Source organism: Trachemys scripta, chromosome 17 (genome assembly GCF_013100865.1).
Source record: "Trachemys scripta elegans isolate TJP31775 chromosome 17, CAS_Tse_1.0, whole genome shotgun sequence".
Taxonomy (NCBI): Eukaryota; Metazoa; Chordata; order Testudines; family Emydidae; genus Trachemys; species Trachemys scripta.
In genome coordinates this window covers 9,901,662-9,923,459 of record NC_048314.1, presented here as the reverse complement: position 1 = coordinate 9,923,459, position 21,798 = coordinate 9,901,662, and the positions used below count along the sequence as shown (strand labels likewise).

At 45.0% G+C, this 21,798-nt stretch overlaps 1 protein-coding gene across 1 annotated transcript in view; it reads right to left on the bottom strand.

The window, feature by feature from the left end:
• The window catches only part of PAPPA (pappalysin 1), a 229,378-nt gene that overhangs the window by 71,908 nt on the left and 135,672 nt on the right, over window positions 1–21,798 (bottom strand). The window contains exons 11-13 of the mRNA XM_034793713.1: window positions 8,601–8,714; window positions 8,236–8,371; window positions 4,014–4,227 (exon numbers count right to left, since the gene is read on the bottom strand). Of these exons, the coding sequence (XP_034649604.1) occupies window positions 4,014–4,227; window positions 8,236–8,371; window positions 8,601–8,714 (464 nt within the window). The remainder of the gene's footprint in view (window positions 1–4,013; window positions 4,228–8,235; window positions 8,372–8,600; window positions 8,715–21,798) is intronic.

Below are 21,798 nucleotides of genomic sequence, written 5' to 3'. Positions count from 1 at the left end.
AGGAGCTGAGGGTGCATGGTTTCCAAACCATGTTTAAACAAACTGTGGGTCTGTTATTCAGATCCCGATTCTTGCACTCAGGGAGCGGAGAAGCAGTTTGGAGATGCTGATTTGATTTTAGTTTATTTTGCCTACAGCACTGTCAAATGGCATGAAGAATTGTTAAGCGTGTATATGTGTATACAGGCAGCGATTTCTATGTATGTGTGTATCGTTACATAGACATAACTCAAAGGGGTAAAAAACACAGCCCACCCTGCATAAGCTGGTTCTTGGCTGCAACGGTGAGGTTGATAGTAATAAAACAAGGTTCAATGAAACTGGGAAAAGCAAATGTACTTTCTTCAAACTATAAAATACACACCGTGGTGACATAGTTATATAACAAGAAAACATGCAGTACCTGTACCAGAGAACCACATAAAACAAGATATCGTTGGCCTTCCCACAAAGGGGAAACTTATCTTCATTATAAACAAGGAGTCAGTGGAGAACTGTAAAGCTGAAAGGCTGTTGGGAAACCAGGAATTCTAGCAGTTGGACCAAGGGGTCTGCCTAAGCTGTGAACTGCAGTTTCCATTAGAGTAACAACTCCATGACAAAGTGAAGGAAATTCCCGGCTCTTCTTGTGAACAAGGGATACAGAGGTTGCCATGAAAATGTCAGCACTTAAGAACAGTGGGCAAGCAAGACATCGCATTGATTCCCTGCACCATGAAAAGGAAATAACCACAGTATCTCAAACCCAGGCCTGGCAACCACTGATTTTTCCTAGTAATCACCGTACATACATCTTCATGGAATTATAGTGTCTATCGGGTGGACATAGAAACAAATTCTTATATGGGCCTGTTTTCGATCTCTCTTGCACTAGTGTAAATAAGGAGTAATGTCACTGAAATCAGTGGAGCTGTACAAGCGTAGGACCAGTCTGAGAGGAGAATCAGGCCCATGACATCGGCTCTGAGGGTGTCATGTGACAACCGTATGTGTCATTTTGACAGCATGTCACCAGTGGTGGTGTGTACCGCTGCTGAAAAGTCCCACTGTCAGCGCACTGGAAAAAGAAAATCAGTGGAAAAATAAGGAATGCAATTTTATAAACACTCCATAAATGCCTTATAAATTAAGGTTGGATTTTCCAAAGTGCCTATGGACATTAGGAGCAGAAATCCTAATGAATTTCAATGGAACTTGCGCTCCTAACCTCCTTAGGCTCTTAAAATACCACTCAAAATATATACTTTTAAAAGGGAGAGGGAATGCATCTTTTATTCTCAGTCATTAGGGTGACCAATTCGTGACAAATGGGAAAGATGTATTCATCCCCAAAATAAAAGTTGTGTGAACCTCTAAATCAGGGGTGGCCAACCTGTGGCTCCGGAGCCACATGTGGCTCTTCAGAAGTTAAGATGCGGCTCCTTGTACAGGCACCGACTCCGGGGCTGGAGCTACAGGCGCCAACTTTCCAATGTGCCGGGAGTGCTCACTGCTCAACACCTGGCTCTGCCACAGGCCCTGCCCCCACTCCCCCCCTTCCCGCCCCCTCCCCTGAGCCTGGAGTGCCCTCGTTTCTCCCCCCCAGAGCCTCCTGCATGCCACGGAACAGCTGATCGGGAGGTGCGGGGAGGGAGGGGGAGGCACTGATCAGCAGGGCTGCCGGTGGGTGGGAGGCGCTGGGAGCAGGGTGGGGGAGCTGATGGAGGGCTGCTGATGTATTAGTGTGGCTCTTTGGCAATGTACATTGGTAAATTCTGGCTCCTTCTCAGGCTCAGGTTGGCCACCCCTGCTCTAAAGGGAGGCATATTCCTCTTCTCTCCCACCTCCATATTCAAACTCTCTCACCCAAGCTTATAAGCATCTGTATATCTGAGGGTACAATTCTCCCCAACCAATATAATTCTCCTTGAGGGGAGGGGAAGAACCTTTCTTGCAGACTGAAGCCAAAACAAGAGGCAAAAATATCCATGTTTATCTGAGGAAAATGAAGGAGGAAAATCTTATATTGGGGAAACAAAGTTACATCATCAAATGAGACCTGAGCCAATGAGAAAGAGGGGTAGAGAGACAGTTCCTGGAGAGAGAGAAAGTGCATGTTTGTATGAGATCAGCTGGATTCTACCATGGAGGACAGCCCAAATGGGAAATACATCAAGACAGCTTGGCAGGCTCTGCAGAAGGGAACAGGAAACTTACATGCAGGTTCTGATCTGGTTAAGAATTAATTTAAAATAAACCCTCTTTCTAAGTTCATCTTGGATTGGGTAAATAAATGAAGCAAGAAGATAGCAGCTAACTCCCAGAGGTCTGGGCAGTTGCTCATTACTTGGCCTCTTTGATGCCTGTCTTAACACTCCTTTCCCCATAACATTCAATCATTCAAACTCTTTTATGGAGGGGGCGGGCGGAATATGGTCACCATGCCGTGATTTGCATTCCCATCATGAGGGCCTGATTGAAGGGACTGAAAAGGCTCCTGTTAATTTCAATCCTTCTTTCAGAAAGTCTCTAAACTCCTTACTTGACATTGGAAGCTTTATTCATAATCTAGCACTTAGCCATAACCCGGATGTCTCTGAGTTTTAATATTTTGAATAGGTGAGACTCTTACTTTGAAAGTTTGGGATCCAATGGGCAGCTGCTTAAAGGGGGTCAGCCATGTGTCATTAAAAACATGGAGAGAAGACAGAGTGGGCAATTGTTATTATTGTTAGAGAAATGTTTCGAAAGGTTAGTTTGCTCTGTTGCAGCTGAAGTCTTGCCTAAGGGGATTTTTTTTTTTTTTAGATCAAGGAAATATCGTTTCTAAACACACAGCACTTCTAATTTCACAATAAATGGTTCAATTTCTCCTGAAAAATAGCAAGAGAGAGAAATGGGGCACTGTTTCTGAACCCTCTCAAACTCCACATTGCTCCTAGCTACCTCCTTCCAATGGGTCGGTTTCTATCTCTCTCTCTCTCTTTACCTCCTGCACTGGGAGTTGGCCAGACTTCCAAACTAGACCTCTCATCTGAAACTTGATCTTGCTGTGTTTGGGCCTCTGAATTTATACAGCTTATTGCACAGAATGATTGAATCTAGGTCAGAACACACTGACTGAATTGATTTAGCGATAGATATACTCCCCCCCCCCCCCCCCCCGCTTCTCGGAATAAAAAGTGAGATCCTGACAAACCAGCCAGGAGTGCTATCAAAAACCAGAGAGTACTGCTAGGATCCTAGAGGCAGAGCAGGGGCTTGTGAGGGAATGCAACTTGCTTGTTTTATTATTACTGCTGCTACAGTTTGACTATTACTTGCGGCTTTGAGCGTAGCGAGGGGGAAAACATGTCTTTTGTGTTTTTTTGCTAAGTTCTCCCCACGTGTCCTTTCAGTGCCTTGCTGAAAAGATCCATGAGGCTGCAAAGACAGGAGCTATGAAAGGTCACAATCTCTTCATGATGCTGCAAAGCAGAGACTGGCAGGGATTGGTGATATGTATCAATAACAACAATAAGTTTATTATAGGGCCTTTCATCCTACGGGGTCCCAAAAAGCTTTCCAGACCATGGGAAAGAGCCACAGAATCAGTGAAAGTGGTAGGTACTAAGCACCTACTATGAGGTGCTTTTCAGAATCAGGCCTAACGAAGGCACAGGAATCCCTTCATTCACCATGGAAGTGCAGCCATAGTAGTGCTAATGCAGTTTAGATCAAGGACTATACTTGTGAGTGGCTAACTCGACTCCTTATTGGAGAACGTGTATACAGCCAGCGGGCCACAATTACATCTCATAACAGAGGCGGGGGGGAAAAGGAGGAGGAAATAATTTACTAACAGTGTCCCGTGTGGGTTAAATGTCCCATCCATCCTGGTCAATGAGAACACTGCTGTTTTTACCAACAACACAAAAGGGTCAGCAGAGTTCATCGGCCTTGCCCCTCCTATCTCCTTTTAACCTCTTGATCAGACCCACTGGAGCTGAGTCGGTGGGTGGCTAGGGGAGGAGGCAGCATGCTCACAGGCTCACCTCTGCTCTGCCGGGCTGTAGGTCTGTCCTCTTTGACAGCTGCTGATGGTGATGGGGTCGAAGTTGTGGAAGGAGCGGAGGGCCACCCCAGAGATGGCCACATACGGGGAGCTGAAGCTAAGGAGGACAGCCTGGGTGTGGTAGAAGGGGTGACTGAGGTCATGGATCACAGGGATAATCAGGGGATTGTTCCTGCAGCTCAGAACGTGGACACCTGTCAGAAGACACAAGACCGGGAAGATGGGGAGTGGGGGTCAGTACTTTGCACAATGACACCACATGCCATCAGCACTTCAGAAGCATTCAGCCATTAGGGAAAAGCCCTGCAGACTTTAATAGTTACAATACAGGAGGTTTTGGGAATCATCTCCTAAAATTTAACAGAGAAGTTTTTCTCTCCTATAGAATCAGATAGGATGGTCCAAATAACCCGTAGAAAGGCTTCCATTCTCTCCAGTCATTTCTGTAGGTTTTTGGAATAATTTCTATTGAATCCTACTCCACTTCGCTAGCACCCTATTAAAGCAGGAGCAACTATATTAAAGGCAGCGGAGTTACACAACTATTAAAGCAGCATAAGCAAGCCAGCGGTTAGCCTCTTTGTGCTATGCACCAAAACATGTAACTGCACAAACAGAATGGGTAGCTTTGTGCAAAATGGGCAGTTTACCAGTGGTTTCTTCGCAGCTGTGTGCAATTCCCCACTGGATGCAGGACATACACCAGTTTGTTTATTTGGTCATTTGATTTTTTTTTTTTTTTTTTTAAACAGAGTAGCTTCTTGCTTTTCCCCGAACAGGGCAATACTGTGTTGATGAGCCAGGGGAGAGATACAGGTGTGTGGTGGGAGAAAATGAGGCTTTAAAGGTGACCCTGAGGTGAAAATAAGCCAAAGATGCATGAAGTCTGTCCATTTCCGGGAGGTACCATGCACCATCCTCAGCGATGCTGAGCAGCTCTCTCATCCCATTAACTTCAGTAGGAGAGGAGGACACTGCTCAGCACCTCCTGGGATCAGGCTGTAGTACAGAAAGGCTGAACTTAATGGGCCAAATTCGTTCTTGCGGTAACCCTACTGATTTCATTTGAGTCACCCCAGGAGTCAATTGGGCTGCAACTCCATTCACTCCAATTTGTTGCACCAGCGATGAATGTTCAGCCCTTGCTCCATTGACTTCAGAGCTGCATAAAGGATGAATTTGGCCCCAGCTCCATTCACCTCACTGGAATTCCACCAGTGATGGATTTGGCCCAGTGCCTTTGGCTACACCGATACAATTACAAATTTGAGAATAAATTCTATTTGTGTGTTTAACTGGCTCAGAGATTCCCCCCACCCCCACCCTGTTCAGGTTTCTTGACTCAAACAGGGTGGGGGAGGATTTTTTTCCTTAGAAAGAGATTTCTGGTTAATTAAGACAGGTTTCTTGATCATTCTCTTTAAGCTTCTCTCTTTTAAACTGCCCTCTTTTATGTGTTGATCTCCTCATCCTTCTTCCAGCAATAATAAACAACAATAATAATAAATAAAAGGCTTCTCCTCGCCTTTGGTTTCTATCTGACCCTGAAATAACACCTCTGTTTGCTTGTCTCCCAGAGGTCTTTTGATATGAGCTCCCCGAGGAACGATGCAGGGTTTCCACCAAGGCCTTGGCTACACTTGGCCACGGCAGCGCTGTGAAGCGCGAGTGTAGAGCTCTCTCGCAGTGCTGTATGTACTCCACCTCTCCGAGGGGAATAGCTTGCTGCGCTGCGAGCGAGCGTGCAGCGCTGCAGGCTCGGATTACACTGGCGCTTTACAGCGCTGCACTCGCTGCGCTGGGGGGGGGGCGTTTTCACACCCCTGAGCGCAGCAAGTTGCAGCGCTGTGAATTGCCAGTGTAGCCAAGGCCTCAGAAACAGGTGCAGTTAATTCGTAAATTGTGCTCTACTGGAGTCCCAGGATTCCAAATCCCTTGGACATTTCTGCTGTCTTTGATGAAAAGCCCCAAAGTCCTCACTGTCGGGCTGTTTATTCATTTTGGTTCAATTCCTAGCAGTCAGGTGTCTGCAACAAAACAGATCACCACAACCGGCACTACTAATTGGTACTTTAATTCCCAACAAGGGAGCATGGGTCATGGACACTGAACTCTCTCTTTCTTCCCTAGACAGAGCCCATCCAAGACAGGACTGGGCCATACTGGGCAGACTCACATAGGCGAGATCTATCTGCATGGCTGTCTAATCTCTCTGGTTGCATGACTTATATTTTTCACATGCTGTCTTAGTGGGGAAAAATGCAATCCTCGTCTCATTCTCTCCTAGGCAAGGCACAATGGACCCCTGACCTCATTTTTTACAAAGCCCAGAAGAACTATAAAAACATGTTCTAGTAAATGTAGCAAAATCTGTTGTCTCTTTCCGCCTCTTATACCTAAGGCTCTCTGTCTGTACATAAAAGGCCAGAAGGGGCAACTGTGACCATTTAGTCCAGGGGTAGGCAACCTATGGCATGTGTGCCAAAGGCGGCACGCGAGCTGATTTTCAGTGGCACTCACACTGCCCGGGTCCTGGCCACCGGTCCGGGGGGCTCTGCATTTTAATTTACTTTTAAATGAAGCTTCTGAAACATTTTAAAAACCTTATTTACTTTACATACAACAATAGTTTAGTTATATATTATAGATCTATAGAAAGAGACCTTCGAAAAACGTTAAAATGTATGACTGGCACGCAAAACCTTAAATTAGAGTGAATAAATGAAGACTCGGCACACCACTTCTGAAAGGTTGCCGACCCCTGATCTAGTCTGACCTCCTGTTTAACATTTCACACAGAACTTCCCCAAAATAATTCCTCTAGGTTCCTTTCAATTTAGGTAGTTAGTGTGTCTTTATGCATTTAATAACACACCGCACAAAGGCACAGAATGGGTCTGATCCTGCAGTCAGTAAAACAGCCACTGAGGTAAATGGTAGTTTTGGCTGAGTAAGAACTGCTAAGCTGAGTCCTATATATTTTTCCCTTCCATTCAGCTACAAAAAACAACCTAGCCTGGGGTAGACCAAAGGGCCTTTCCATGATGAAGAGAGTCCCTTGACTGTGAAGATTTGCAGGCATCAGTTTGGAGAGTGCCAAACTCATGTTGCAACTTCTTGCAAGATTTCAAAACTTTGCCCTTGATCCCCGCTTCTCCTTTCTCTCTCCCCCGCCCTCTCAGTCTGTCTGTCTCGCCGTATAGTTGTATGTTATCTGTTAGTTACCATGGTCAGCTCTCTGTCCTTTATATTTAAGAAGGAGGCAACTAGAAGACAACTACAAGACACTCTGCTGTGAAAGGAGAAGGATGCTGCTGACTCAAGGTGTGCTGCATAGTCCGGGACTGTCGCTTAGGGAAACCCAGTCAGCTAGAGCAATGCACTGGGCTTATCTGGATACATTTCATTCAGTGCTAAATGGGAGTCACCCACATAAATTCCTATTCACTCCTCTGCGAGTGAACCCCCTAGAGACTTGCCTTTGATTCATACCCAGTTAATTTTGAGTGGAAAACCTGTCAAATATCCTTTCTCCTACCCTCGTCTCCTCTCTCCTCCTCTCTACAGACAGAAAGGGCAAGAAAATCCAGAAAAGGGGGAATGATTTAGGAGAGTGTCTGAAAACAATAATAGTCCTTCGGCACTCCAGCCATCAGAATGCCTTCAAAGGTTACTCCTCCTCCCCACCACACACACCTGGTACAGTATATGGATAACAGCAGTGGCAAATGGACTTCTTCGGGTTTTGGGGGCTGCAACCTCCACAGAAGCCATCTGCAAAGACTGCAGGGATGTCAGCAAGAGGCTGAAGAACTCAGCACCCGACCTGCTAAGCTCTTTTAAAAACCTGCCCCTAGGGTCCCCGTGGGAGCTGCTGGGTGATGAGCCCTTTTGAAAACGTGGCCCTTTTTTTGATGCCTACAAGGGACCTGAGCACTTCCGAAAATCTAGCCCACATCGATCAGTTGCGGAGCAGTCTCAGTGGGCATGACGATACCTGACTAGCAGCACAGACTTGCAATAAACCCCCGCTCTTGGAGCTTGAAGTGGGTACGTCTTCCTGCTGGCTCTCTATTCCAGCAACACCAATCTGCTGGTGGGAAAGCTGAACAGAGGTACTGGCCTTACTCTGAATTGGGCTGGAGCAAACAGAGGAAACCTATGGAAGAAGAAAGGCAAAGCTCATTGCAAAACAGTCTTACCAAGATCATGGTTTTGCTTCTTGGTGTCAAACAGTTGCACAGTGATCGTTTCCTGCTTCTGATCCAGGTAGTGTGTTCCATCGGTGACCAAGTGGACAATGATAGCAGCAGCTACCATGGGCTGAGAAAAATATGCCTGGGAGAGAAGAAGAAAGCATAGAGAATCCGGTGCAGGACTGGAATGGTTCATGGTTTTTTATGTTTGTAAGATACAACAAAAGCATCACTTTTCAGAAGCAATTCCTGTCACAAATCACACAAAAGTCTTCTTTTGTCTACGCTCAAAACTTTTTGTTTTTTAATTTTGAAAAAAAGGTAAGTCAAAAAAAGGAAAGTCGTTGCACTGGTAGGTGTGTATCTCTTACCTTTAGCCAGAAAATGGTCTGAGTCATATGGGAATACGGTAAGTTGGCTGTGCAGGGATACCAGGCATATTTAGACACCACATCACTCAGGTCCATCACCTTGGTTCGGCACACCTGACCAACACAGGGAAATGTCACAATGGATTCAGATTCAAGCATGAAATGGATATGACTGTCAAAAAAAGTGCTGGTGTCTGTAAGAACTAAAAATGCTACTTTTAATACCATTAGGTTATTAGACATCATTATTTTTAGGTCATGCACACCACTGGATTGTTCCACAATGACACCATGAACAGGAACACCAGACTCATAGTGACATTGTGTTTGCCAAAAGAAAGTCTCCTTTTGTGATTAATTGGTTAAGGGTGGAGTTTTCAAAAGTGCCCAGTGTAACTTTGCTCCCATTGTTCTAAAATAATAGATGGACAGAAAGATATTTGCCAGTGCTGTTTGTAGCCATATTAGTCCCAGGATATGAGAGACAAGGTAGGAGAGGTAATAGCTTTTATTAGATCATCTTCTGTTAGTGGAGGTACCAGCTCTCGAGCTTTTGAAGCACTCCTTCCCTGGACCTGGAAAAGACTGTGTAGTTCAAAAGCTTGTAAAGAGGTTGGGCCAATAAAAGATCTTACTTCACCTACTTTGCCTCTTAGATACATGGACACATAAGATATTGTTGACGCAGCCAGCACTATCTACACACTGTGTCTTTCTATTTAAAACCTGCTGTTACTAACTGTTACTAGCTGGTTCTCTCTTCAGGATGGCTACAGGTGACCATGTGAAATTGAAAATACATGCAATCAGGGATGCATTGCCTCCACATGGGGCCTGATAGGAAAATGGTGATCTTATTAATTAGTTTCTTTAACCAAAATCACCTTCTTCTCACATCTACAATTCATCCCGTAGCAGCCCCAGTGAGGCAGAGGTGAAAACGTGATGGGATTCTCTGCAAACCTCTCCATTCTGCTCAAGAACAAATGTGGTATATCGGAAATGCGAGGATGGGTGAAAAGGGCTAGGCAGGGTACCGGGATTTAAGTGCCTAAGAAACCCAGAGCACAGTCAGTATGGAAGACATGAAAAATAATCTTCAGGAAATTACATGGATTTTCTCTTGCAACATCATAGCTAAGTGAGATTGTTTTTTAAATGTATATATGTGTCTGTGAATTATTAGCCCCCATAGTGCTGCCTCTGGAGAAAACAGAGTGGAAGAATAGCAAAGCTGCAGCACTTTGAACATTAAAACCACAACTGCAAATGTAGGATGCCTTCAATTCAAGGATCTCAATGTCCTTGACTGATGCCCCTCTGCAAACTCAGTAACATTATTATCTGGAGAACACGAGGCACAGAGAGGTGAAGTGTTTTCCTCATGGTCACACAAGTTGGTAGCAAAGACAAGAATCCAAACTTGGAGGCCAAGGCACCTCAATCGTGTGTGTTAACCAGCAACGTACCAAGGAGAGGTTCTAAGGCCCTGACTCTGCACTTGGGACCCTGCACTGGGCAGAGCTGTGTTCCATTGGGTGCAGTAGTGGGTCTGACTGCAAAAGTGGGGCCTCAACAGAGAGCTCCAAAGACAATACATTGCAAATAGCCCATTCCCTGAACCTACGCCACTGTTGTTGTTGTTTTTAAAATGGGCACTGAGCGTATTACAAGAGCTATTTTGATAGTGAAAAATACAATGTCCATTCAGTAATTGTGCACCGAACTCCGTTCCCGGTCTCGGCAGGCAAATGCTGAGAGTGCTTGGAATGCTTGGGAACGGAGCAATCGGATTGGCCAAAAGTGAGGTAATGGCTTCTATCATTTGAATCCCTAAAGGCCCAGTGCAGAGGAATCTATGCACAAAATATAAATCAGCTTTAATGGGCTGGAAGAAGATTTTTAGGTTTTTTTTTTTTTTTAAACAACTGGGACCAAGCTTCACTGAGGCTAGCCAGTGGATAGTGTTACATTTTACAACAGTGCAAGACTTTACATAAACTATCTTTGGCATTTGAAATCCAGTCCAACAATTCAACATGTATCATTTCGCAATTCTCCTTTCTTGCATTTTCAGCAGCCTCTCTCTTATTGGGAGCATGGGTTTTATTTTAATGCCTCTCCAGTTAGGAAATGTATCTGACCCACATCTGCAATTTAAATGGTCATAGAACTCTTCGACATGAACAAAGATCTCACTGCTTTTATATTGTTTCGTTCTTATTCTTGTTTCTCTACTAACTTTATCAGCACAAAAAGCTGGTTGAGAGAAACAGGAGAGCTGGGGTTTGGCTCATTTTAAATGCCACTTAAAAGAAGTGTGAGAACCAATATTAAAAACAGGCCCAGACCTTCACCAAAAATTTGAACAAAACCCAAAACAAACCATTGTTCAGGATCAGAAAAACTCTGATAACTTTTAAATAGCTAGTTTTCACTTTTTGTGAACTGTAGCTCTCTCTGGTTCTAGCTGGGAACATAAGCAGAATCCATAACTGCTCACAAGAAAGCCTGCACCGAGATTTCTACTTCGATTTTGCAGTCTCAGTAGATTTGGCTAGTTTGAAAAAGGTTCAGATAAGCATCCCAACCTTCTGAGGCTGACCCCGTCACTACTTATGCAAACAATTCAAAACATTGCAGGGGATGGGGGGGGGGTGAAGATCAAGTGGAAAGCTGTGATTGACAGGGGTCTGAGCAAGTCTAATCCTTGTGGTGTTAAGAATGGCTGCAGGAGTTGTAACATTGTGAATGCTGGAGTTAGCAATTGATAGCAAATTTCCCTAGTGTGGTCAAGTTCCTTAAGGGTTGTGCCATAACAACCTGATTAGATGAAGGTTTCAGAGTGGTAGCCGTGTTAGTCTGTATCAGCAAAAAGAACGAGGCGTCCTCACGAAAGTTTATGCTCAAATAAATTTGTTAGTCTCTAAGGTTCCACAAGTACTCCTCGTTCTTTTTGCTGATTAGATTGAGTGTTCCACTCTCTGACAGATTTCACCATTTCAATATTCCCTCTAATGAGCATGGTGAATGTATCCTTTTTTCAGTTCTAGCCAATTACTGATTGCCACAAAGCAACTGCAAAGTACATACATGCTTACTAGGAGCTACCACATGTTTCCCTTTCAAGCATCCGTGCCAGTTTATGTGACGGTCCACAGCACCAAAGTGCTCTAGCTTCAGATCCTCATTACTAGAAGCCCAACACTTTTAACCTACAAATGAGGGAACAATCCCATATCTGACAGGGTTTCTGGGAGGATAAAATCCATGAAAGACAGTGAGGCACTCAGATGCTAATCTGATGAGGCCTGTGTAAGTACATAGACACATGAAGGATCTGCTTCTGCAAGCAAGCATATATGGGTCATGTACCATTCAACCCAGCCATTCCCCTTCAGGGAGGCTGGCCAGACCGCCACAGACTTTATACACACTGGGGATTCCAGCCACTTGTGTAGCTGCACCAAAGCAACCCCAAGTGCAGTCAACGAAGCTCCTATATGCACTGATGGGACTCATCCCTACTTGAAACAGACATAAGGAAAAATCTGCAATTAGGCACAGCAGCTGTGCCTATCTATACAAGGAGTTTGAGCCAGTGCAGCTACCCAGGTAGGTGGCCTCCGATTGCTGTAAGTGGGCAAATCTCCAGTGCATAGACAAGACCATAGTGTATGATCTGGTCTGTTCTCACTTCCTCCAAATCAAGCCTTGCGGCTGGTCATCAGAGCTACACCAGTGTCTCATCTGGTGACAATGAGCAAGGTGGCTTTCTGGTGAGCCAGTTTAAAGTGGATGTCATGTTCATGGATGCGATGCTGATATGTGGTGTTGTGGTGTGCTGTTAAGGGCCCACTGCTTCCTGCTGTAGCTGGGCGGGGGATGCTGCATTTCAACACTGGCCAAAGCAATTCCTGTTTGTAGGATTACAGCAATAAAATTGCTTTGGGATCCTTTGCGATGAAACATGCCAAACACAGTACTGTTTGCAAAAGAGCAAGCCCCCACTGTGTTCTACTGTTACAATTCACCATGACAGGTATATTTGTACTGGGACACAAAGTCCTGCACAGGAACTGTAGAAGGTGTGATGGATCTGCTAAGCAGGAAACTACGGTTCCCATCAACCTCCTCCCTCCTCCGGTGGGCCAGGAAGGAGGAGGGGCAGACACCCCCGAACCAGCAAGAAGGTCAAGTGACCTGGAAGCAGCAACGACATGGCTAGCCAGGAGCTGCAGAGAAGAGAAACCCAGAGTGCACTGCATACAGCGTAGGTTGCAGCAGAAGCTAAGGAACAGATGTGGAGCAGGGTTAGACTGTCAGACATTCAGCTGGGACTTATGGGAGCTGGTGCAGACGGGCCCCGATGAGAGAGAGACACACCACTCAGGGAGCCTGGCCTGGAAATCTGCAAGCTCCTACTTACTTTGCATAGAAACTGGACGGCAGAAGGCATCCCCAGCCACTTGCTCTGAAGAGCCTAAACCCTCAACTGGGCAGCCCAGGGGCCCAAACAAGAACGGCTATTTCTCATTTTAGACTGTAACTGTTAAAGCCTCTGTACTTAGAGTACCTGCAACTTTTCCCCTTCTTGCCAGCCCTAGTCAAACACTCTTTCGCTTTAGCCAGGGATCTTAAGCTATGCCTGCACTGCAAACAAAAGCCCTTGCCCGAAGCCCTGTGAGTGTGAGTCAGCAAGCAACAGGCCAGCGGCAGGCTTTTAACTGCAGTGTGGACTTATCCTTAGTGGCTACTGGGACCCACCAGGGTTAGTGATTAGAAGGCCTAGCAGCTGAAGCGCCTTCAGCACTTGCCTCCGAGTCGTGGTACACCTGGCATGCTACTGGTAACTTAGGGTATGTCTACACAGCAACTAGACATCCGTGGTTGGCCCGTGCCAGCCGATTCGGGCTTGCAGGGCTTGGGCTGCAGGGCGGTTTCGCTGCTGTGTAGACGTCTGGGCTTGGACTGGAACCTGGGCTCCGTGACCCTGCGAGATGGGAGGGTCCCAGAGTTTGGGCTTGAGCCTGAAAGTCTACATAGCAATGAAACAGCGCAGCAGCCCAAGCTTTGCAAGCCTGATTGCTTGGCACGGGCCAGCCAGGGGATTTTCTTTGCTGTGTAGACATAGCCTCAGAGGTTTGGTTTACCCAGCGCTGAGCAGTTATAATAATTACGAAGGTCAGGAAAACCCTTTTGATCAACATATGATCTGCTGGAGGACAAACTGGATGCATTCAGTTCCTTAGGGAACTAATGAAAGAATTGCCACAAAGAAATAATAAATAATAATAATAAACAGCTCCATTTCTAGCTGGCCTCGCTGCAGAATGTTCTTTACGTTCACCCCACCAAATTTGTCTGCAGGCCAGCTTTGGAAAAGCAGTGCCAAAGAATCTCAAATGCAGACTTAAAAAACATCTTAGCGTATCCCTCCAAAAGGAAATATTTAACCCTTTGATGTCAGAATTCGAAGGTTGTCCTCCCCAGTCAAGAAGAGGACATATTCTCAAGTATATTTCATCCAATAAAGCTACACACAGATGCAGCAGACAGTTTTCAGAAAGGCTTCTGCCTGCTTATTACCTAATATTAAAGCCAGGATGACTGCCACATATACATGACATGATTTCACTACTACTGCACAGTGGGGCCAGTCTGTACTAAAGGCTCCAAATTGCTGCTATTTGCTCTTCATTTAAGCTAGGAAATGGGATTTGGGGTTACAGGAAGGTGAAACTGTCTATACTAGTGATGAGTGAACCATTAAAAGGGTCAGAGTTTGGGTTCAAACAAACACCCAATAATCTGGCAGTTTATCTGAGCTATCCAGACCTCAGGAGTCTGCAAAGCTGGGATGGAAATCTCACAGAAACAGGCTTACTCATGAGGTATCCAGCAATCCACTTTCAATTCCAGTCCAGAAATACCCAAAGAACAGCCTTTCTCCTGGCTTGGAGAACCTTTCGTTCTTGTCCCCTAAGAAGTACCGAGGCAAAGTTTACGTGAACATCTTAGAAATTCAGCAAAGGCTCCATTCTAGTTTGCTTGTAAGCCTCCATCTGAAGATTAAGGGTTCTCTTCAGACTATTCAATCCATTACAAATCTGTGCTGCTCTTGCCTTTTTCTCTTGTACGTTCCCCCGCATTTTCACAGAGCTGGGGCAAAGTAAGAAAAACCCACGGCATGGCCACTGTCCTTCACGCCAAAGAACTGTATGCAGCTCATCAACCGTCTGCTTAATTCACTGGAGGCTGTTCCACCCTCTGGGTGAACACACCGATTCTATATGACTCCCAGATTCTCTTGGCTCAGGGGCGAGATGAAACTTCATCTGTCAATTTCACCAATGAAACTAAGAGCTGAATTTGGCTCTAGGACTGGGAATCAACCCTATGTCTTCTGCACAGCAGTACAAAGTCCTAGCACCAGGCTGCCGAGCAAGTTCTCAACAAGAATAGTTTCCTTTTGAATCTGGTACGGCCGCTGGCATCTGTTGCTTGAAAGTTACTGTGCTATTGGTCTGTCAATACATAGTCTCAATGCTGTCTTGGCTCATTGCCCCTTTGATCCATATTCTAGCAGGTTTCCTACTGATGAATCCCAATTTTCCATTGAGGTGTTTTGTTTTTTGGTTCATTGAAACGTGAGCTTTATACATGTTGAAACACAGTTACAGTTCTCACTTGCATTGCTTTTAGAGTGGTGTTACTGCATTGGCTTCAATGGAGTTACTGCTGATTTGTACTAGTGTAACTGAGATGTGGGTAAGTGCCCTTTATGTTAACAGCAACAAACATGGTAGTATTTGTTCTTATGGGAAAATGACATTATGAAGTGTATTGTATATAAACAGAGAGTATGAAAAAGAGGTATCTAATTAGCAGATCCTCCACTGGTGTAGCTTCACAGAAGTCCACTGGAGCTATATTGATTCACGTCCGCTGAGGATCTGGCCCTGGCTGTAAGTGTGTCTGAAGTTACTACATGACTCAAGGCTACATAATTACAGCCTTATGCAAAATGTGGTTATTTCACTTCCAAAAGGTTTGTGTGAACATTGTGTTTGTTTTTTTAATCCATTTGGGTCTGCACATTCTGAGCTTTGCTTTGTCTTTCTGGTTCTAATGTACCCCCAACTCAAAGCAAATTCATTTAAAACCAAATGAATTTCAAATCAAAATCACATGAAACCATGACCTTCATCTGGTATCAATACAAAACCATAACTTAATCCAGATTGGCTCGGAACCGGGCCCAAATTGGCCTGGATCCATACCCAAGTGTTCACAAGAGGTGAGTGATCTTTGCCGAACCTTTTGGCAAAGCTGGTTTGAGTTCTGAATTTATAATAAAACTCCAAACCAGGTGATTTTGCATGGGTCAGAGATTCATTGCAAACATTTCATTCAGACCTACTTAGTCACTAAAAAAAAATTAAAATGGCAATAACCTCGTTTAATAAATGCAGTTATACTACATGCCAGAATTTCTTGGGTAGCTACGAGTGTGATGCACTAGTACCCTGCACCTTATGCCATCATTAACACAAGTGCAAAGTGAGTGTAGGTGTAAGTAAATGATGGCACAAATTGCAAAGCAACAGAGCATCTGAACTCATCCGAAGCATGGGGGCATTCTGTGTAACACACTTTTGCCATGTGTTCCTGTTTATATACATCACACGGTTACTGTTTATTTAACAGAGTACTTTGGAATAAAGCTGTTGCATTGAAACAGTTGCATCACCTATGCTAGCTCTGTTAGGAACTGTTCTAGTGTGGCAGTTCTTGTAACTACAGTGTAAATAATGGCTGTTTTCAACTAAGAAAGGGCATTGGTTCAAATGTCTAAACAGATTACAAATGCCAGCTAATATACATAAAAAGGCCATGAAGCATGTAGGATACAGCTCAAAGTAGGACCTTTGTACCTTTAGCTTCAAAAACCTCAGGTCACTCCCATTAAAACTAAAATAATTTCTCAGCTAACTCTCAGCAGCAGTATCTCTTGCATCCACCTTTCACACCACCACTCACAAAAGGGTGAAGTCATCACAGATTGCTAAGTGCTTTAGCAGATTTTATATCCTGTCCAGGAGGAGGCAATGGTAAACAAAAGACACTAGCCAGAACATTATCATTGGCACAGTTGGGTTCCCAATGTAAATGTCTCAAAATTGGACAAGCCAGCACTGCCTATAGCAAATCGCTTGTGGAATAGCTCGCGGGGGTTGTGGTATTAGTGTCATTGTAAAGACAAACAATCTCATTCAACAGGCTTTTACGACCACTGGGCAGAGCAAAGAGTCTTTTAAGGAGGAACCCATCTGGCATCAAGTCCCATTACAAAGTCAAGTTGCCAACAACAGAGAAAAGTGGCATGAATTTAGGCAGACAGAGAGGCAAAAAATGATCTCTATGGTCCTGATTCGATGGACGTAACACTGGTGAGGCGCTCGTGCACGTCTGAGCAGAATCAGGCCTGTTAAAACCTACCTGACAGCTTTCCCTCCCTATCCCCACACAAAGAGGGAGCAAAGATTGACTTGGATGGATAAAATACGCATCCGGCTATAGAAAGCCAGGCAGCAACAACAATTAATCCAAAAGGAGCTCTAGTATGATTATTAGTTGCCCATAATAAGAACATACTGACTAAGAAGATACTTGGGCAACAAAGACACTCGGACCCACCCAAACAATGAACAAAATTTCAAACAAAAACAAAATTAAGCTGCAAAATTAAGATGAAGTGAAAGTGCAGGGCCCAATTCTGCAATGCTTACTCAAACAGAACTCCCATTGGCTTCAAGGGCTGAAGCTCTGGACCCTAAACAGCTATCTGGCCATCAATCTCTTTCCCTTAATTGCTCAAGTGCTCAGAACCACAGAACCATCAATGGCAGCTTGAGGGTAACAATGAGACAGCAAAGGCGCTCCACATGTTCTCTGAAAGTTTCTGGCTAAGCTTACAGTCGTGCAGCGGTTAATGTCAGCTCTGACCACACGGTCCCATTCAGGAAAGGTCAAAGGAGTGATTTTTCACTTAAAAACATCTGCGTGTTGAAAGAACAAAACCTTTTCATGTGCTGAAAACGATGAGTTTCCAGGCCTTTTATTTTCAGCGTTAGAATCATGTTTTTTCAGTGGTGTGTAGGGTTATTTACCAAGACAATATACCGTATAAATGACATACAACCCCCAACACACAGAGCGTCCACAGGCAAGAATAAGTGAGGGCACCAACCTCCCTCTCCCTCTTTCTGTCTCCTTCTGTCTCTCTAAAGTGCACAATTCTCTGCAATACTCAAGCAGGAAAGGGGTTGCCTTCTCTGGGTATGTGAGAACTTAAATATGCCTCAAGTTTTAAAGGGTATCAGGAAAGAGGCACACATTTGCTCGGGCCTGTCACCAGACTTCAATTGGCTACAACATCCAGGGAGAAAATACACAGAGAAGAGATACTCTGGCTGGCAGCAGTGGTGTGTGTGTGTGTGTGTGTGTGAGATACATTTGTACTTCAACAATCAACAATCAAAGTACTTTGGCCTCATCTCAACTATCCAGCCATACGTCAGCAGGCACAAATTGAAATTAAATGGTCTTGTGGCTTGTTTTTCTTAACATCTGAAAGGATGGCTTGTGGGGTGTAAACCAGAAAGAGCACATGTGCTTCCCAGGGCTTCTTTGGCGGTCGGACAGAAACTGCTGACTAACAAAACTGCCACCACATAAATGAGTTCCCCTAAATGAGTTGGACCATCCAAAGAGACCCTTCCTAGAGCAGCAGCCAGTTGCTTCCTTTGGCATGCAACCGTTCACATCTGCATCCAAGTGCGATTTTGCTGCAGGTGTCTGGGCAAGCCCGTCACTTTTATCGGACGGCAGAACAGCTCCGGTAGCTCTGATGAGCTTCAAACTTTGATGAATGAAACCAGAAGAGTGTTCGGAGCATTTCCCCCCAGAACTTCCCAGGATAGTGAGGGAATTCACAGCTACTCCAGTCCCTGTCTTTCCCAACAGAAATGGGAGCGCAATCTGTGAGAGAGAGCTCACAGCTACTCCAGTCCCTGTCTTTCCCAACAGAAGTCACAGTAGGGAATAAAGCAAGAGCACGGTCTATGAGAGAGAGCTCACAGCTACTCCAGTCTCAATCTCCCCCAGGTGTAGTCCCTTCAGAAGATAGAGTAGGAGTGATCACAGCTGTTGCAGGCTCAGCCGGTCTCAGAAATCACTACCGGGGATAGAACAGAAACTCCATATTCCAGTACGGTTTTCCAATAGTTTATGGTAGGGAATAGTGCAGGTCTGTATCAGGGAGGAAGCTACTTGATTCTGAAGGCAGGGTTTTCAAGGTATTAAAGTGCCCGAAGATGCAGATAGGTGTCTAGTGGGATTTTCAAAGCTCCAAACCAGGCATCTAACTCCCAATGAAACTCAATGGGAGTTAGGTGTCTAACATGCATTTCTTTAAGCACCTAATTACCTTGGAAAATCTGCCACTCATTGACTTCAAGGGCCTGCATTAAAACACCCGCACGGTTAAAGCTTCACACAAGTTTCATTTATATTGGAAACAACGGCCACATCTTTAAACCCTAGAAGTGCAAGCTGAGTTCATAAGAAATGTGCAGGTGCAGTCAGTTCACTCTATGCACAAATATATATGGGTGCATGGAAAGTAGGCGATGGCCAGTTTTGTATGTGTAATTCCCTGCTTGCTCACAAGCATACATTCTTTATGGCCACAGTTCAAGCATGCCACTGGGAATCAGGACATGTAAGTTTAAAATTCCTGGCTTAGACTCACTGCATGACTGTGAACATGTCACCTTTACTCTGGGACTTAATTTTCTCATTATTGCTCTGCCTCAAAGGAGTGATGTAAGGATTAATTACCAAGTGATAGTGAAGTCACCTCTGCTAGAAGTGCAAAGCGTTATAATAACTTAGAGCCATGCTGTGACCCCCTTACTCACATTAGTGAGTAGTTATGCACAAGAGCAATCCGAGTGAAATCAGCTGGGAAGGAGACCAAAATGCTCTGCGGAAATGTGTGCTACCATCCCATACTCACACACGTAGCCAGTGGGACTGCTCATGTCAATAACACTAGCACTGAGTCCGAAGTTCACAACATGGCCCCTAGGCATCCATGATTGAAAACTGGGTCCTGAGGGCCTAGTTGTGGGATCAGATATATTGCATAGCTTCCACTGATACCAATGGGCTTTGCACCTATTCCTCTGAGTGGAGAATTAAGCCTGCTTTTTGGAGCTGCTGCGCATCCAACACTCCTACTGAAGTGACTTCAAAGGGAACAGGGAAAATCAGGCCTTAAGGCCAACCTTTTCAAACATGGTCACTAATTTTGGATTCCTCAATATTAGGTCCCTGAGTTGAGGAACCAGTGGCCAATGGTAATAGGCCAGTTTATACCAGCTGAGAATCTGGCCCCAAGGTCTCGCATTTTCAAATCCAGCGAGTGATCTTGGGTGCCTGACACCTCTTCAAGTGGCTTGACTTTCAGACACTGGCAGAGTGAGCACCCATCCCCTGAAAATCATCCCTCGTGAAGAGCCTCAAGTTGGACACCCAAAAATGGAGCGATACCCAGAGATGGTGGCCCTTTAGAATCATAGAATATCAGGGTTGGAAAGGACCTCAGGAGATCATCTAGTCCAACCCCCTGCTCAAAGCAGGACCAATCCCCAAGCAGGACCAAATACCTTTCTGACAAGGTAGGCCTAAATGCCTACAATGCTCTGGACCAGCAGCCCAGACAAGCCTTCATTTAAAAGAAAAACATAAATTCTCCACTGCTGGCATGAGAAAGTTTACTTTCAGGCTTAAAGAAATGAGCGTGTGGTTTTGAGGATGGCATTCCGTTCTGCTGAAGAACAGCACCCTGCATGTCTGTGTATCTGTGGCTTTGTAGCTACATTACAATCTTGGAGAGCTCTGTTTACATATTTTACATGTTTTCTTGTGCAGAACATGAAACCAAATGACATAGTAAAGGCCATGCTGGCTTCGCTCCTGCACCCCTCTTCATCTTCTTCCTCTTATTATTATTTTTAAATTCAATCAAAACTAATCTACAAGCATATTTTTAACCTAGCTTGATTGACTGGCAGTGCTTTAAGCAGGTTTTATTTCCTGCTGCAAAGGGAAATTATGCAAACTACGGTGAAGCTGCATAGTGGGGAGTCAGAGGAGGGTTGGGGAGGGGGTGGGGAGAGAAATGCTGTGATCCCTTCATGCATGAACAATGCGAACGTGGTGATGCATTTATGCACGATCATTCCACTTGGAACAGAGAGGGACCTGAAACAAACAATCCAGATGGGATGGTAGGGGAGCTACCCCACGTTTACTGCTGTACATGCTGTGAATCACAAGGGTACAGCAGCTGCAGATGGAGATACCGGCAGGTGGAGTGGCAAGAGCAAAGGAGGGGAGATGTCTCCATTCACAAGAGTTTACGCTAACGAGCACTCTGATTGTACCAGGTACCCACTTTCCATCTCACTGATGAGACGGGGGTGCCAACCAGGCTTGTTTTCTGTTCTCTGTGTGTATAACAGACAGGATGATAGAATGATGTACTGTACTGGTTCCCTGAAAATGCAGATAAGGCTTTTTGTTAGAGAAAAGCTCGACCTACCTTGCCTCAAGTTCTGGCCTTAATTTACTACCAATGTTACGGACTCCTGATCGTGTTTTGCTAGTGGTAAATGCCTCCAGGTCCTAGGTAGACAGGAGCAGTTTCCAGTACCTGAGGACTTCCAGTTTGACCTTCATTTCTGAAAAAGGTCAGAACAAACCTCTCTGCGAGTCCTGATGGGGGCTTTGTTCACTGCATCATCCTTTGTTTCTTTTATCTAATTTCTGAACAGTACACAAAGGGAACACCATGTACCAGCCCCTGGTCCTCACTGTTCTGTTCCCTTTAGATGACTTGCACATGTGCTCTTGAAAAATTATTCTGAAAACCAAAGGGGGGGGGGGGAGGAGAAAATCCCTCCAGTGTTTGGTAAAATAGCTTGGAATCTCCTCTGACATCTCACTATATTTTCTCGCTGTCCTCCTCTCGTGAATTGGCCTGAGGCTACTACATTCACCGTGCGGGCTGAGGGTTTACTACTGCAAGGATGAAATAAATACTGAAGGAAGTGGATGGGAGAGAGGC